Below are 16351 nucleotides of genomic sequence, written 5' to 3'. Positions count from 1 at the left end.
CTGACTCACAGCCGTGACACTGACTCACAGCCGTGACACTGACTCACAGCCGTGACACTGACTCACAGCCGTGACACTGACTCACAGCCGCGACACTGACTCACAGCCGCGACACTGACTCACAGCCGCGACACTGACTCACAGCCGCGACACTGACTCACAGCCGCGACACTGACTCACAGCCGCGACACTGACTACACCCGCGCAGTGCTACTTGGGGACTATGTTGAATGTGTGTACTGTGTGTAGTGATCCTCTACTAAGCATCACAAGGTGCCTGAGTTATTAAGTGTGTGTAGCCCTGTTTCCCCCTAAACATGAAGGCTACCGGTGTTGCCACTACCTGTTGGTTCACATAGGGCCTAAGCCTCCACCACTGGGAGCCTGGGGTGATATATGTAACGTCTTGATGCAGCGCCTCCACCGGAGAGGGATCCCAACGTAGTGGGAGGAGCCCCTCACAGGAACCAATATACACCATAATTACACACAGGTACATTATAACGGTGATTACTAAGCACATAGGAACACATATATATCATCCAACATAACATGGCCCTACAAGGCCTTCCCCAACCAATGACACCTCCTGGGTGGAGCCCCCAAAATCCTGGACTGCCTGGCCACTAAACCCTGTAGTATCCACAAGCTTGTCCCTTCCCCAAAGAGTATGTGTGGGATAGCGCGCTTCCCTTAGTGTGTTGGGGCCCGTTGGTGCACGTGGATAATACCTCCCTGGTCTCCGTCCAGATCAGGCTAACAAGCAAATAACTCCGTGGATCCACGACGTGATTCTGTACCGCGATCCACTGGTTACTCTGCTGTGATGATCCTTAGGCTCTTGCCTCTGGAGGGGCCTCCAGCTGGATTGTACCCCTATAATAGAGTCTCTGATACTGTGGCCTTGTTCTGCTCCCAGGCTTCAGGCCACTCATCACCTTTAGATGCAATGTCCTGCTGCTGATGTCCCTCACTGAAACACTACTGGGGAAGGTCCCTATCTCAAGGCCTTTCCCTGCAGCATACACCATCTGCAGTGAATCGGGGGTCTATCTTGGACCTAGGTGGGGAATCTGGCTTAGTCCAGTGGAGCACTGCCCCCTGGACATTACCTTCACGCTTCCTGTCTGGATCACGACTGCCTGCGTGTCCCCAAGCGCGCAAAATGTATCTCCTGTATCGCGCCGAGATACTAAGGGCCCTATTGGCTGTTTGTGCCATGTGATATGCAGTCCTGGGGCTGCTTGGATTTGTAGTCCCTTCCTAGGCATTTCCTATGAGCCTCAGTACTATCTGGCGCTGCGCGTGTATGGCTCCAATGCGCATGCGCGATGGTCTAAAGATGGCGGCGCCCTCTATTAGGTACCACCGCGGAGCTTCGGCGACCTGCTCGCCCCCCTCGTCGGCACCCACACACAGCCGCCACCTTCCAAGGAGCCGTCCCCCCTCTCGCGCAGCCCGGAGGTAAGAAGGGGACCCGGCTACATCTCCCCCTGGTGGAAACTCCAACGACCCAGCTTGGGAACAACGTAACATAGAGAAGTTATATAATAAAAATGCTGTACATGTTACATAACTTAACGAATACAAACTCTAAACAATGTTGTACATTTCAATGAGCATGTTTATCACTGAGGCTAGCTTAGCTTTAGCTGGCTGCTGAGACTCATAAAGAGGAGCCCCTAGCGAATCATATGCCACTCTAGTGGGAGGGCGTCTTACTCGCTGGCTCCTGCGAGTCTCTGTCTCTATATCTTCGTCTTGGGAGAGGCTGTCATAGGCTTGAGGCCTTGACTCTTTCGTAGAGGGTGGACTAGTTCGAACAAAGTCTCTGTCTGAGTGAACATTGTATCTACTTGGCACAAAACTTGGACACCTGGGATCGAGCTGACGACTTGTTGAAGCCGCTGGTGAAGGTACTTGAGGCACCGGACAATTACCCAGTGCTCCTTCGGGAGATGCCCACCAGTTTCCGGTGAAAGTGGTGGATGTTCCTTGCATAGGATCTTGATTAGTCTCAGATACTGAAGCTGGAGTCTCTGTAGACTCTTCGGGCTCATTGTCGGTCACTACAGTCTCTGGTTCTAGGTCACACTCTCCCACTTGTGGTATAGGCAACAAGTGGTTTCGGTGCCAGACCTTTACCCTGCCGTCCGCGTCACGTATGCGATACACAGGGAGGCCCGGCATCTGGGACTCTACTTCAAAGAGTCCTTCTCTCCATCGATCAGCCAGCTTGTGTTTGCCGGGGATCCCTAAGTTGCGTAGGAGAACGGCGTCTCCGGGCCGAAGCTCCCGATAGCGGACTTTGTGATCATACCTTCTCTTGTTATTGCCATTTAACTGGGCCATGACCCTTTCTGCTAGCTGATATGCATGGTCAGGTAATCTTGAAGTCGCTTCACTTTGTGTCAGGGTGGAGCCCGAGACCATTCTCCCATAGTACACCCCAGTCAGACCCACCAGACAGCAAAAACCATATATTAGCAAGTGCTTTATGGTTAGGGGCAACCTTAACCGTCTGGCCCATACTCTTCGAGAAAAACAAGACCTGTCAACACAAAATATATATATATATATATATATATATATATATATATATATATATATATACATATATATATATATATAGCAAATAGAAATATTCCTGTATGCTCATTTGCATGTCTTAGGCAGGTCTGCAACCCCGCCTTTCACCATTATCACCCAACACAGCACAGAATTGGTTCCCACGATCTGATTGGCTGAAATACCATGTGACGCCGGCTTCGTCACGTCATCTTAACGGCAAATAAAGCACAGCCATTCTGATTGGCTGGCATCATTCCCTTTAAGTGACGTCATGTAAAAAAAAAAATTCAAGTCGGAAAATGGTTTGAACAGCCAATCAGGTGGCTGTTAACCATTTTGAGGCTAAATGTGACGTCACAAGCCCTATTTAAGACCGTGACGTCTCATTTGAGCCCAAGAAGACGACGAGGCAACATCGGTTGGGATTTATCATGGGGTTTTTTGGATTGACAGATGAAGATAGAAGATAAAGAAGATCAAGAAATGGTGACAGATGAAGATAGAAGATACTAGTTATTTTGCACATTATTGTACTGTATGTGTTAGGGCGGTGTATTTAGTTAGAAATAATGTTTAGTATTTTGTAGGCACAACATTGGTACCGCAGGCCTGCGGGTACACCGGGACTCCCGCGGGGACCCCGGGATGGCCGCGGGGTCAGCCAGGCACACCCGCGCGACCCCCGGCCTCCCTCGGGGACCTCCGCAGGGTCACCCGGGGACACCCGCCACCCTGTTGTATGGGTTTTGCGCCTGCAAAAAGGTAAACAAAGAAATTTTTCTAAGTCCTGCTTTTTTTATCACCTGCCTTTAGCTGGTGAGCTTTATTCAGCGCAACTTTCACGTACGATAAGTTTGCGTTGTTTAGTGAATCCCGCAGAAGGGCAGGATTCAGCGCACACAGCTCATCGTACGAGCAAAGTTGGACTTTGAAAAATTTCCAGGAAAAAGTCCGTTTTAGAGCGCAAAGTGCCTGTTTGCGCAGCTTAGTGAATAGCGCTCGGCGGAACCTCACGTTCTAAGAGCACTTTGTGCTCTTAAAACGACTTATCACAGCTTAGTGCATAGTCCCCTAAGGGCGTTATACTATGTAAACAAAAGCGCAAGTCGTTGGGGATTTTCGATAAAAATCTGCCTCGTCGGCCCTTTCTGCTTATGTAGAATTATCTCACAAATGTATATCCAATTAAGATTAAACTAGTATTTAAATACACCCACTGTGTTTCAATGTATGCCAACCTGGATATTAAAACTATTAGTGAAAGCACGGCTTGTTGTTTCCTGCTTTACTTGTTTTACAACTGGAGGTTCAAAGGAACAAACACCCTGATTCAAGTTTCAGCGAAACATCGTTTATAGTCTCACGTCTTACTCCGCGTTCCTCCTGGATATTACATGTCGGAGCGCTAGTACTTTGGGAGACTACACATTATAAGTAAAACCCTTTGGAAATATTTCAGAGCCGGGTATTAAGTTTCCAAAATGTGCAGGAATTGTCTCTCTCATCACTACGCACGACTGTTAAGAATAAGGCGTGTAATATAGTGCGCGTGCATGCGCTACCATGTCAATTATAATTGGCTGTGTTCTATAGATGTTTCTATACTTGGGACGTGCGACAGACCAGGAAATATACAATAAAATTGTATTTTCGCCCTGCTGCCACGCCGTGAACCAATCACAGCGCGGCCTAATGCTGTGACATCAGAGTCACAACCCCTAACTGCGCGCATCACCGCTTGCACCCTAGTAACTAAACGCGTGCGCCCGCACAGCAGCAAGGACTATATTACACGCCTTAGAGATAGGCGTGTTACTAGCTGGTATTATCTCTCTGTCCTCCCCTCTCACACAACAGGATTAATATTAAAGATAAATTTCTCTTTTGAGAAAGACAGGCCAATTTGTGAATGGTGATAATGTCACAAAATGTCAACTTCTTGAACTTGTGAAAAGGTCTCCGGCATTTGTTGTAATGTGGCGTTTTAAAGCAGGTTTGACATTTCACATGATGTTTATAACATGGGTTTGTCCAGGACTATGACCTTTATTTAATATCCTGGGGGGGGAGGGGGGGAGAGAGACCCCATGGTTCCTGTGCTCTGGCACTGGGCAGAATATGGGCTCTAAGGGTGGTAGGGTCAGGGTTCGGCCACACAGGTTTCTATTAGTGACCTTGTGGCCATGTGTTGGGGTGGGGTTGTTTATCAGACCGGCACACACATTACAGGCATACCCCGCATTAACGTACGCAATGGGTCCAGAGCATGTATGTAAAGCGAACATGTACTCAAAGTGAAGCACTACCTTTTCACTACTCATCGATGCTTCGTAGGTAGGGAGCCGGTATTGCTGTTGAGGACGTGCTGACAGGCGTATGCGCGAGCTGCCGTTTGCCTATTGGGGGAGGGGAATCAGTGCGTCACTACTACGGCGGTCTGTAGGGAAGAATCAGTGTCCGTACTCGCGAAGCGAGCGTACGAACACAGGGGTATGGGGCTATTGAAAATATGTCCCTACTCGCGAGTGTACTTAAAGTGAGTGTCCTTAAACCGGGGTATGCCTGTACAGATCTCTGGGGATGCGAGTCTGCTGACAAACTAGAATACTTGTGAGTGTTGATGAATTCAGTTTTCTGGCTGGATGATCACAACCCCAAAATATTATCATTAATCCGCTATTTGACAACCAATAAACATGAACATTGTTTTTTGCATTGTTGTCCAAACACTAATTAGCTGGTTCTCTGGAATCCGTTAGGAATCAGTGTTACATTATGTTGTCAAAAGGAGAAATCACTCGGTCCTCATTCTTCAGAGATGTAGCGAGGGATAATTATATTTGTGTACTAATGAAATGTGTACGTCTTCATAAAGGGATTTTTTATTGCCCAGTGCTTAATTTTGCATCATTAACCATAACATATGCCATAAACTAACTCACAGTCACGTGAAACCAGCAATTTTAGGCTTACGCACCTTGGATACACAGTGCAATAAATTGGCATTTAGCTGAAATCACATGGATTACCCCATCACATACCCCATGCTGTTACTTTGCTAAAGTGACCGGCGACATCATGTGGGGATATCATTCAATCCTGACCTGTTGGGGAAGGGGGGTACTTCAGGACTGGCGTTAAGAACCCTCAGTGTAGGTTATTCCAAACATAATACAGATTCTTCGGTCCTTGCAATAGGGTAACATGATGCTCAGAGAGCCATGTGGTTTTCAGATAAGAAGAAGGTGTGCGCTGTCCCAATATAAATCCTTTAGTATTCACAAACGATGGTATCCCTCTGCTGCTCCCACTCTCCCTCTGCTGCTCCCACTCTCCCTCTGCTGCTCCCACTCTCCCTCTGCTGCTCCCACTCTCCCTCTGCTGCTCCCACTCTCCCTCTGCTGCTCCCACTCTCCCTCTGCTGCTCCCACTCTCCCGCGATCAGCGGGGTTAAACCTGAACACATGCAAAGCAAACGAAGCACAAAAAGAGAAAAAAACATCAGTCAAAATAGATAAAACATTATAAATTGACTCAGAATAAATTCACATATATTTACATAATAAAAGGATCCTAGTAGACCCAAATGAACCAACGGCCCAAGCACTAATAGGGGGTTCCCATCTTCGTTTCTCCTGGGACGTGATGGGTGCAGGTGACAAGCTCCCTGGCTAGGGAAGTAAATGATACTGTAATTTCTTTACAAAAAGCTTGCTTTCTGTCTGGCTATGTGGAATTGCATCTTTAATGGGAGTGTGGCCTCTTTGTGCATTAAAAAGACGCCATCCTGACTTTCTTGCGCTTTTAATTGTTTCATTCTCAATTAAACTAGGATTAGACACTGCCCAAACATTATTAATATTTGTCACTAATCCATTAATGTAGCTGGCATTGTGAACAGCAGGAAACTCATTCCACAACACATATCCTCGTTCCACAGCCAGGATTAAGCACTTGTTCTCCCCAAAGGATATTACAACGCTTGTCCATGCCTTTGTGTCCTCACGCCTGGACTACTGCAACGCACTCTACATGGGTTTTCCAGAAAAAGAGCTGCGCCCCCTGCAGCTGGTGCAGAACGCTGTGGCCAGGTTGTTTACTAACCAGACCCGTTCTTGTCACATGACGCCGGTTCTCCGTTCTCTGCGCTGTAAAATGGGGAATTTATTTCAAAATTGTCTTGTTGACATTCAAAGCCCCACATGCCCAGGGTCCTAGCTATGTGAGAGAGCTTCTAGTTCCCTACACTCCCAGTCACTCCCTTCCACCTGCAGGTGAAGGACTTCTAACAGTTCCCAGAATCTCCTTAACTTCCTTTGTGGCCCGAGCTTTTAGCCACGCTGCTCCCACTCTCTGGAACAGTCTGCTTCGTACAGTGCAAGAGGCTTCCTCTCTGGAAATCTATAAAAAGGGTCAAGACCTACCTATTTACCCAATCATTTAACTAATGAACCACAACCTGTCCGGCATTTAATAGCTACCAGGACTGTCCCTTCCTGTATTGTGTCTATCCTTGTGTTTGGTCTCTTTTATAACCTTAAATGTTTTCTTCTTTTTCCATTTTTGTAACTGTGAAGCGCTGAGTCCCATTAGGAGAAAAGCGCGATATAATGTTATTATTAGTAGGATTATGCTACCAGTAAAGGTTGCCATACAGCTCCACATGATCAAAACAGCAAACACCTCAACTTTAATTAAAGATATGTTCTAGGCAGGTTGTAAATGAGTATATACAATGTTCCCAATGAGAGGAGCCTTTCAGTTAACATGGACAGTACCAATACATCTGATGATAATAATAATAATAATAATAATAATAATAATAATAATAATAATAATAATAATAATAATAATAATAATGTGACCAATACAGTGTTGTGGTTGATGTTGAAGAAAATTAGATTTTGTAATATGTGTTTTTTCAACCAGCATGAAACTTAATATTGTTATACACAAGGACAACAAAAGTATATATTTTTAAACAAAAACCTCATGCAATGGTTTATTAAAACACCACAGGGTTTGATAAGAGGAAGTTTTTAATTTAAATCTCACCAATACGATATTAACGTGTCCCTCCCATAACATCATGGCAACAAACATGTCCGTTAGGCCAAACCTGTGTCTCCCAACATCTGTTGGCATCGTCAGATCATTCCTCACGGGCAGTATTGGGAAATGCTTGAATGCTTCTTGCCGCTTACTGCAAAGGTGCTGAGAATTGTACACATGGACTGAGACGTGGCAGAGTGTATGGAACAGTAAGGGTTTACTCAAAGATGGCATGGTCAATGTTATCATCTTCTCTTAGTGTCCACTTTCAACTTGTTCGCCCAACAACAGCTTCAGGTTTATGAACCATGTTTTTATATTATCTTCATATTCCCAGTGTCATGTATTTTCACTCGTTTAGTTAATTATGGTTATAACTCTCATATGATTTTATCTTATAGTCATACCCTGGTATACTATGACTTGAATAGTATGACATTGTACATTTTATTGCAAGGTACAATAACACATTTTATAATGAGACTTAAAGGAATCTTTGAAACTTAGAAGTATATAACGTAATATTCCAACACTGCACAGTGCACTTAATTACAGTGGAACCTCTTTTTGTGTTAAGCTGGTTTCACCCTGTTGGCACTTTACTGGGTTTGTCATAATTTCCTTCTGAATTAGGACAAGGCACCACCCAAACATTTTTATTACTATTTACTAGTCCATGTACAGTAGCTGCCATTGTGACCATCAACCGATTCATTAGACAATACATTTACTCTTAATTAAAAGCCCAGGGGTACAGCTCCCTACAACAAGCTGGAATACATCTCAATTAAATAAAGGAGACGTTCTGAACAGGATTTGAATATTGATATACCGGGTCCCTGATCACTAAGACATGTGAGTTTACTTAAATGTAAAGTAGAATGTAGAGTTTGTTATTTTATTGGTCTTGATGAAAAGTCGATTTTTGGCAGGTAATATGTTTTTACCAACCGCAATATACCTGTACCTAAAAAGTTACACATAGGAAGATCATGGATGCAGGAAGAAATGTGATGGTTATTGCTGTTATCTGGAAGATTTTTAACCCTTATGAGATATCACTGGCACAGGTTTTCCCTATGATACCGGTATATTAAATATAGGCTGGTACCATGTTAGCTTTTTTTCTGTTCATATAGGATGAAGACATATGTATTTTTCTTCAACCTTATCTGCTCTGTAACTATGTATGTAGCTATATTGTTATAATCCATTGTTTGCACAGTACTGGGACATTGTGCAAATACTGGATAAGCATGTGAAATGGAAAAAGTGGAGTCAAGTCTCAATTATAATGTACAGTTGAATTCTAGTAGTGTTTAACACTGTGTGTACTGGTGTTATGTACTGGTGTTTCATAGTGCAGTACTATTCAATTACGTTATGTCTTCTGTCTCTCTCTCTCTCATTCACCTACAAGTGTTCTTCTGCACCATCTTCATTTCCTACTCTGCCCTCTGTCAATTCAACGCCGCCCCCGGCATATTTTTTGGGATGATGCAGTAGGTCCATCATTCCTCTTTTTGGGGATGTTGCCATTTCACTGAAGCACCCTGCAGGTTGTCTCTATTCTCATACCCTGTTGTGGTCCTAGTACACAATACAAACAGCCCCTCTCATGTTGCTGGCAACACACAAAAACACAACGGAATAAAGTCAGAAACTGAACAATGATCTGTTTGCAAAGGACATAATGGAAATGTATTTCCTTAGGTGCACCAGAGACCTGCAATGCTGGATGTGGGAGGCAGCTGCAAAATTGCTCCTGCCATGCAACTTGTGAGAACCTGGGAACTTGCTGTACAGATTACCGCCGATTCTGCCTGCGCATCGCTCCCTACTCTGGAACGTTGATGGGTGGGAAAGATTTTACCATTCAGAATGTAACATTTGACCCAAACTCTACTGTAACATGCAGGTCAGTTCAGTATTACACTAGTTATTGAACTGTATGTCATCTACGTATCAGCTACAAAAGTGGTGTTTTGATCAAATGACTTTAACCCTTATGCTGCTGGAAGTCTGGTGGCACCCATGTGAATGCTTGGGGCAGGGCTCATGTGGCTCCTGATAAGGCAAACAAAAGTGGCAACCTAAGGTTTAAGGGAGTCGTTTTGTTTGTTTATCCATTGATGTCAATGTTGTGTACATATAATCTTGCTTTGACTTGCATGTATCAAATATAAGAAATTTATCAATGTAGTTTTATACCTTTTAATGTAGATTGTTAGCCAGGAAGATTTTTCTCACGTTGGTGGAGTTTTAAGAAGAAAGGGCTGAAAAATGAATACACTGAGACATATTATTCAATATATTCCATTCCCGTGTGTTCACAAAGTAACACCTTTCTCACTGCACCTCACACTCCTAAAGTGGCAAGCAGACTCACACAGGGAAAATTTTGAGTGAAGTGTATTAATGCAATGACACAAAGTAACAGACTATGAAAATACCTCTCTTTTAAAGCAATTTTGCTCCAAAATGCCCCAGATACAGGGGGAATATTCTTTAAGCTACAATAGTTATTATCGCTCACGAATGGGTATTACCTTGAATATACCTCTTAGATCTGTATAGTATGAAGGAACTTTGATGGAACTTTGCCCCAATTGCATCAGTAATGGATACTGGAACTGCTGCTCATATGGAGCAATAGGAAGTCTTAGCGAAGGCTGCACATTTAATAGTGAGATAAAAAAGACATGTTGCAACTATTTCCAAGACTATCTGCATATTTGTATTCTTTAGTTAGAATGCCAGAACCAACTAATAGTTTGCAAGTTTTCAGACTTCTTCAGCATCAGATTACAGTCTTTAGTCCACTGCTAAGAATATGTGGATTCAATAAAAGATACCATGTTACCTACATGTACAATGTATTTTGCTAAATTCCCCCTTTGTTTTTTTCATGTGGAGTGAAGGACACGTACATCTTTCAATGTTATCCATCAATAGGACCTTCCTCAGTCAGATAGGAGCCAAGGTTGAAAACAGACATTTGTCTCTAAAGTCCCGTTCCCAGACGCTCTTCCATCCCTGTGCACAGGGTATTTAACCCACTGCTGAAGCCTCTACTGAAATCGCAGAACCAATAAAGTGTTTTCACTCTTTGATGGAATGGAATTTATGTCCAGACCAGCAATAACCAGCAATAATCATTTGCATGTCACCCAAGAAAATAAAACGGATTCACAATTTCCAAGGTTGACTCTGAATTTATGACTGAACACTTTAAAAAGCCATTTCCTCTTAAATATTTACAGTGCTTTTTGCTCCCAAATTGCACCAGTAGTATTGCATTTTAGGTTATTCTGATCCCCAGTAGCCACAGAGATACAAGTCCAGCAGAGACAGAATACCCATGAGAATCTTTGCATGTCTTCCACAATTCCCAAACTGGCTTCATTCCATCCACTGTCATGTGATAGGTGTTTAGGCTGCAGCCAAAAATTCCGGGTAGTTATATACAAATGAGCACCAAGTGGGCATGGTAATTTTAGCTTCCTATTGACTTTATGATGTGGATACAAGTCCAAAATCCTAAACCCTGTATCAGCTTCGTTCACCTGCTTAGCCTGTCTCTCTGCCATGAAATAAGCTTTTGCAATTGTGCCTCATTGGCTATACTTAATAAAATTTTGATAGAGGGTGGTATATATATATATATATATATATATATAGTTTTCTTATTGCAGAGAAAAGTAAATTTAATGGTGTATATATAAAAAAATAAAGCGAGATAAAGATAAGAAAATTGGGTGGATTAGATAGTTTGATGGTCTATCAAAGTCTCCATGTCAAAATTCTGCATCCAGTTCAAATGGAGATTGGAAAGGGTTAACGTAGTATCTCACTCCTTTATAACAAGTACAAATAAAGAGTTTTCACGTTCAACAGATTCAAGAATGTACCGGATTACTTGGGTTACATGGATGAATTGGGACACGCTCACTGCATTTCCCCACTGTTGTTCGAAACTGGACGCATCCCTTTTACAATATCCGTGGATGGAGGGAAAACATTCACAAGGTCGGGAACATGGTTATCAGGTCAGTTACATGTGTAACATTGCAATAAGATAACACATACTGTAGTTACAGGTGTGATCAGTTCCAAGTGGTTTTGCTATACTCCTCACTGTTGCATCCTCGGGTGCCCTCACTTAACACGATGGGGAGGTGCGAACACGTGACTGGTCAATGAATCAGAAACATGTCTCCGTTGTGCAATACTTTATTTATAAAAATGTTTTACCAGGAAGTAATGAATTGAAAGTTACCTCTCGTTTTCAAGTATGTCCTGGGCACAGAGTTATAACAATACATGGTTACATTAAAAGAACAGAGGTTACATAGTCAATTACGTCCGTTATGATCTGTCACTAGGGGATCCTTTGCGGGCCCTGGCCAACTCAATATGGATACTGGATCTACATGCTGCTCCGGTATCTGAACTTCCACTCCTAGACAGACTAGGACTGAGGCCTGTGCGGATCTGCCTGTAGAGCTGGCGCTTTTGCACCCTGGGGCCCCTTCATGGACACCTCTGTAGTGTGGTTGCCTCTTCTTCTGTGAACTACTGAGTTCACTTTGGCCATATCTCGGGACCCTAACTGAAAGGGCACTGTCCCAACTAAAACATAACAAACAGGGACTGTTCCTTCCTATACACTCAGGAACATACTTCTTAACTATATACACTGAGGTTCCTCCACTCTCACCCCTCCAGGAACCTAACCTCTAGAACCTTCCCCTTCCTATATATATCTCCTGAGATGTCCCTATCTCCAGGCAATATTGGGCGGGGCCTAGCATATGCTGACTCGCTCCCAGCCCCATGTAATAGGAAAAAGCATTACTCTCTATGTGGGTCGGCATGATTAACCCTTTATGGCCATGGTAATCCTATAGGGGGTTACACAACGTATTGGGGAAAATACACTGTATGACACCTGACGAAGGGAGGACTCCCCCCCCCACAAAAACCGTTGTGTGATTCTATGTTCTGCAATGTATAATAAATAAGCATATGTTGCAACAGTTCATTCACTTGTGGGTTCTTCCTGGGGACCCCCCTGCATCATTGCCAGAACTTGTGCCAATCCAGAGGAAACGGATTGCATCTATTTACAGAGAGAATATTCAATAAAGGTTTATGCAGCCATTGTGGAACTGTGGCTGGAATGTTTACAGAGACAAACCTAAAGGAATTACAGATCGGATTGCAACTTCATCAGGGTCACACCACAAGACACCAGAGTTCTTCGTTTTTTCTACACCCCAATTATTTTTTACTGATATATCTGGGCTGGTGAAATTCATGGGGTTCTCTGGGTGCACTTAATAATGAACGGATATGGGTTTTACACAATAGTTCCTTTTATGTACAGGAGCGTCAGGCGGGCAGTGTACAGAAGGGTCAGGCGGGCAGTGTACAGGAGAGAAGTGTACAGAAGGGTCAGGCGGGCAGTGTACAGGAGCGTCAGGCGGGAAGTGTACAGAAGGGTCAGGCGGGCAGTGTACAGGAGCGTCAGGCAGGAAGTGTACAGAAGGGTCAGGCGGGCAGTGTACAGAAGGGTCAGGCGGGCAGTGTACAGAAGGGTCAGGCGGGCAGTGTACAGAAGGGTCAGGCGGGCAGTGTACAGAAGGGTCAGGCGGGCAGTGTACAGGAGGGTCAGGCGGGCAGTGTACAGGAGGGTCAGGCGGGCAGTGTACAGGAGGGTCAGGCGGGCAGTGTACAGGAGGGTCAGGCGGGCAGTGTACAGGAGGGCAGTGTACAGGAGCGTCAGGCGGGAAGTGTACAGAAGGGTCAGGCGGGCAGTGTACAGGAGGGTCAGGCGGGCAGTGTGCAGGAGCGTCATGCGGGCAGTGTACAGAAGGGTCAGGCGGGCAGTGTACAGGCGGGAAGTGTACAGGAGGGTCAGGCGGGCAATGTACAGGAGGGTCAGGCGGGCAGTGTACAGGAGGTTCAGGCGGGCAGTGTACAGGAGGGTCAGACGGGCAGTGCACAGGAGGGTTAGGCAGGCAGTGTACAGGAGGGCAGTGTACAGGAGGTTCAGGCGGGCAGTGTACAGGAGGGTCAAGCGGGCAGTGTACGGGGTGGATTAGGCGGGAAGTGTACAGGGACGGCCAGATGGGCAGTGTACAGGGAGGGTCAGGTGGGCAATATACAGGATGGTCAGATGGGCAGTGTACACGAGCGGCAGATGGGCAGTGTACTGGAGGGTAAGGCGGGCAGTGTATTGGGAGGGCCAGACGGGCAGTGTACAGGGAGGGCCAGGTGGGCAGTGTACTGGGAGGGTCAGGCAGGCATTGGAGAGGAGGGTCAAGCGGGCAGTGTACAGGAGGGCCAGACGGGCCGTATACGGGAGGGCCAGATGGGCAGTGTACAGGAGGGTCAGGTGGGCAGTGTACACGAATGGTGACCCTTTGTGCTGTTATATGAGGGATAATCACAGAATGCTGACCCTTTGTGCTGTTATATGAGGGATAATCACAGAATGGTGACCCTTTGTGCTGTTATATGAGGGATAATCACAGAATGATGACCCTTTGTGCTGTTATATGAGGGATAATCACAGAATGATGACCCTTTGTGCTGTTATATGAGGGATAATCACAGAAGGATGACCCTATGTGCGGTTATCCCCTTCACTGCTCTATTTATCCAACTCTAACCGGTCCTGTTGTAGGGCTTCTTTGTCCTGTGCAACACTCAGTCTATTCTCTTCTTCCGACACCCAGTGCATCACAGCAAGGCGTCCGAGTGGGAGAAGAGCGGACTGGAAGATGCCAAGAAATGGCAGTATTACGGTACCCCTGGGTATAATGGAACTCTCACCCTGACCTGGAACCCCAAGATTCTCCCCACCGAGAACATCAGCGTAGAACTCTGGGGCTACAAAGAAACAGGTGAAGTGACCGAAGCGTTGAACCCTAACCCTTTCATGCTGGGGTGCTAGCAATGCATTGCTCAGCATGGAAATGGTTAAAGGTCAAATATAAACTGTTCCTACTTGCATTGTGCAGCAATCTTCTGTTGTGCAGAAATGTTTTGGGGGGGATAAGGATGCCGATGTATTTCGCTATATACATGCAATGGAAAAGAAAGGTTTGGGAACACTATCCCGGGGCAGAAATCTCCCAGGTGACCCTGAAATTCTGTCCTTTGTGCCGGCGTTTTGCGGACCTGTCAGTCACCGCTGTAGCCGGTCACAGCGCCCCCGATCCTGCTTTACTAGCGCAACATCAAAGCTGGATTGTGCGTCGGCGGCAGCGGTGACTGACAGGTCAGTGACAGTGTAGGGGGGAGGGGAAGCCGGAGAGCGTGTGGCCGAGGCGCGCGATGGATTGGGGGAGGGAGGGCAGTGACGAGACAGTGACACAGGACTACCGGTCCCTGCTCTGCTGCACGGGGCCAGGGGCGGGGGGAGGAGTGTCAGTGGCGGATTAAGACCCTCTGAGGCCCCTCGGCACCAAGACTTTGGGGCTTTCCTCATAGTTTCTAATATATATATAAATATAAACTGTGGTATCAAACTGAAAAATGTTTTTCTTTTTTTTTTAATATTACACAATTTTTTTAATGCAAAACAGGCTTATTGTTCTATTATTTTATTTACAAGTTTTAACATTTTAATTTATATTTTAAGATTGAAATATAAAAATAAGCCATTAATACGGCTCCATTTCTATTTTTAGAACATAACAAAAACTTGTAAGTTGTAAAAGAAAAACAGGATTAAAAAAAAATACAAAAATGATATTGATTTGCACATTGAATGAAACTATAACAAGTACAAAATCAAAGAAAAAGAATATATATATATATATATATATATATATATATGATATAACTATGCATAGAACTTAATATCATACAGAAGAAAAAGGACCCAGTCTTGCAGCACTCAATCACTCGGAATGTAATGTTGTAAATTTAAAATGTACTTTATTGATAACCTTGAATAAAAAATAGGGGGTTAAAACGTAATTAAATGATGATAAACAGCTCGTGACTGTATCCTAAATACCCCACCTACGGTAAGGTGGGTAGGTGTAAATAGAGTCCCTAATAAATATTGGGGATAAAGCGCTACGGATAGTAGCTACCTAAAAATATAGGAAAAAGGAGCCTCTGAGAGCCCACTTGAAGACACTCTCCTTGCGAGTGTATCCAGGCGTATGATACGCACTAAAGTGATACACTGAGGATAGGTACAGTATTTAGTATGGCATAATGTGCGCTTGGTTAGACCTATGTGATGTCTGTCCCTGATATAGATATGCACTGTGTGAGCCAGGTCTATGGTAAGAACCTGTGTAGCCCCCACTATTGATCATAGGTACAGACTCATGGACATACTGCGTAGAGAGATACAGGATAGTATGGCATTGGCTAAGGCGTAAAGTAATCCTATAGACACCTAAACTGTAGGTGAGGTAGGTTGTTGTTAATCAGGGTAAACCTTAACTAAAGCTCACACAGTGCATATCTATATCAGGGACAGACATCACATAGGTCTAACCAAGCGCACATTATGCCATACTAAATACTGTACCTATCCTCAGTGTACCACTTTAGTGCGTATCATACGCCTGGATACACTCGCAAGGAGAGTGTCTTCAAGTGGGCTCTCAGAGGCTCCTTTTTCCTATATTTTTAGGTAGCTACTATCCGTAGCGCTTTATCCCCAATATTTATTAGGGACTCTATTTACACCTACCCA

At 44.7% G+C, this 16351-nt stretch overlaps 1 protein-coding gene across 2 annotated transcripts in view; it reads left to right on the top strand.

Moving 5' to 3' along the window:
- The window catches only part of SUSD2 (sushi domain containing 2), a 170826-nt gene that overhangs the window by 48680 nt on the left and 105795 nt on the right, over positions 1–16351 (top strand). For both annotated transcript variants that reach the window (XM_075568065.1, XM_075568066.1), the window contains exons 2-4: positions 9337–9541; positions 11521–11672; positions 14367–14534. In XM_075568065.1, coding sequence (XP_075424180.1) covers positions 9337–9541; positions 11521–11672; positions 14367–14534 — 525 coding nt within the window. The remainder of the gene's footprint in view (positions 1–9336; positions 9542–11520; positions 11673–14366; positions 14535–16351) is intronic.

Source organism: Ascaphus truei, chromosome 13, assembly GCF_040206685.1.
Source record: "Ascaphus truei isolate aAscTru1 chromosome 13, aAscTru1.hap1, whole genome shotgun sequence".
In the NCBI taxonomy this organism is placed as follows: domain Eukaryota; kingdom Metazoa; phylum Chordata; class Amphibia; order Anura; family Ascaphidae; genus Ascaphus; species Ascaphus truei.
This window is presented reverse-complemented; position numbering and strand designations above follow the sequence as displayed.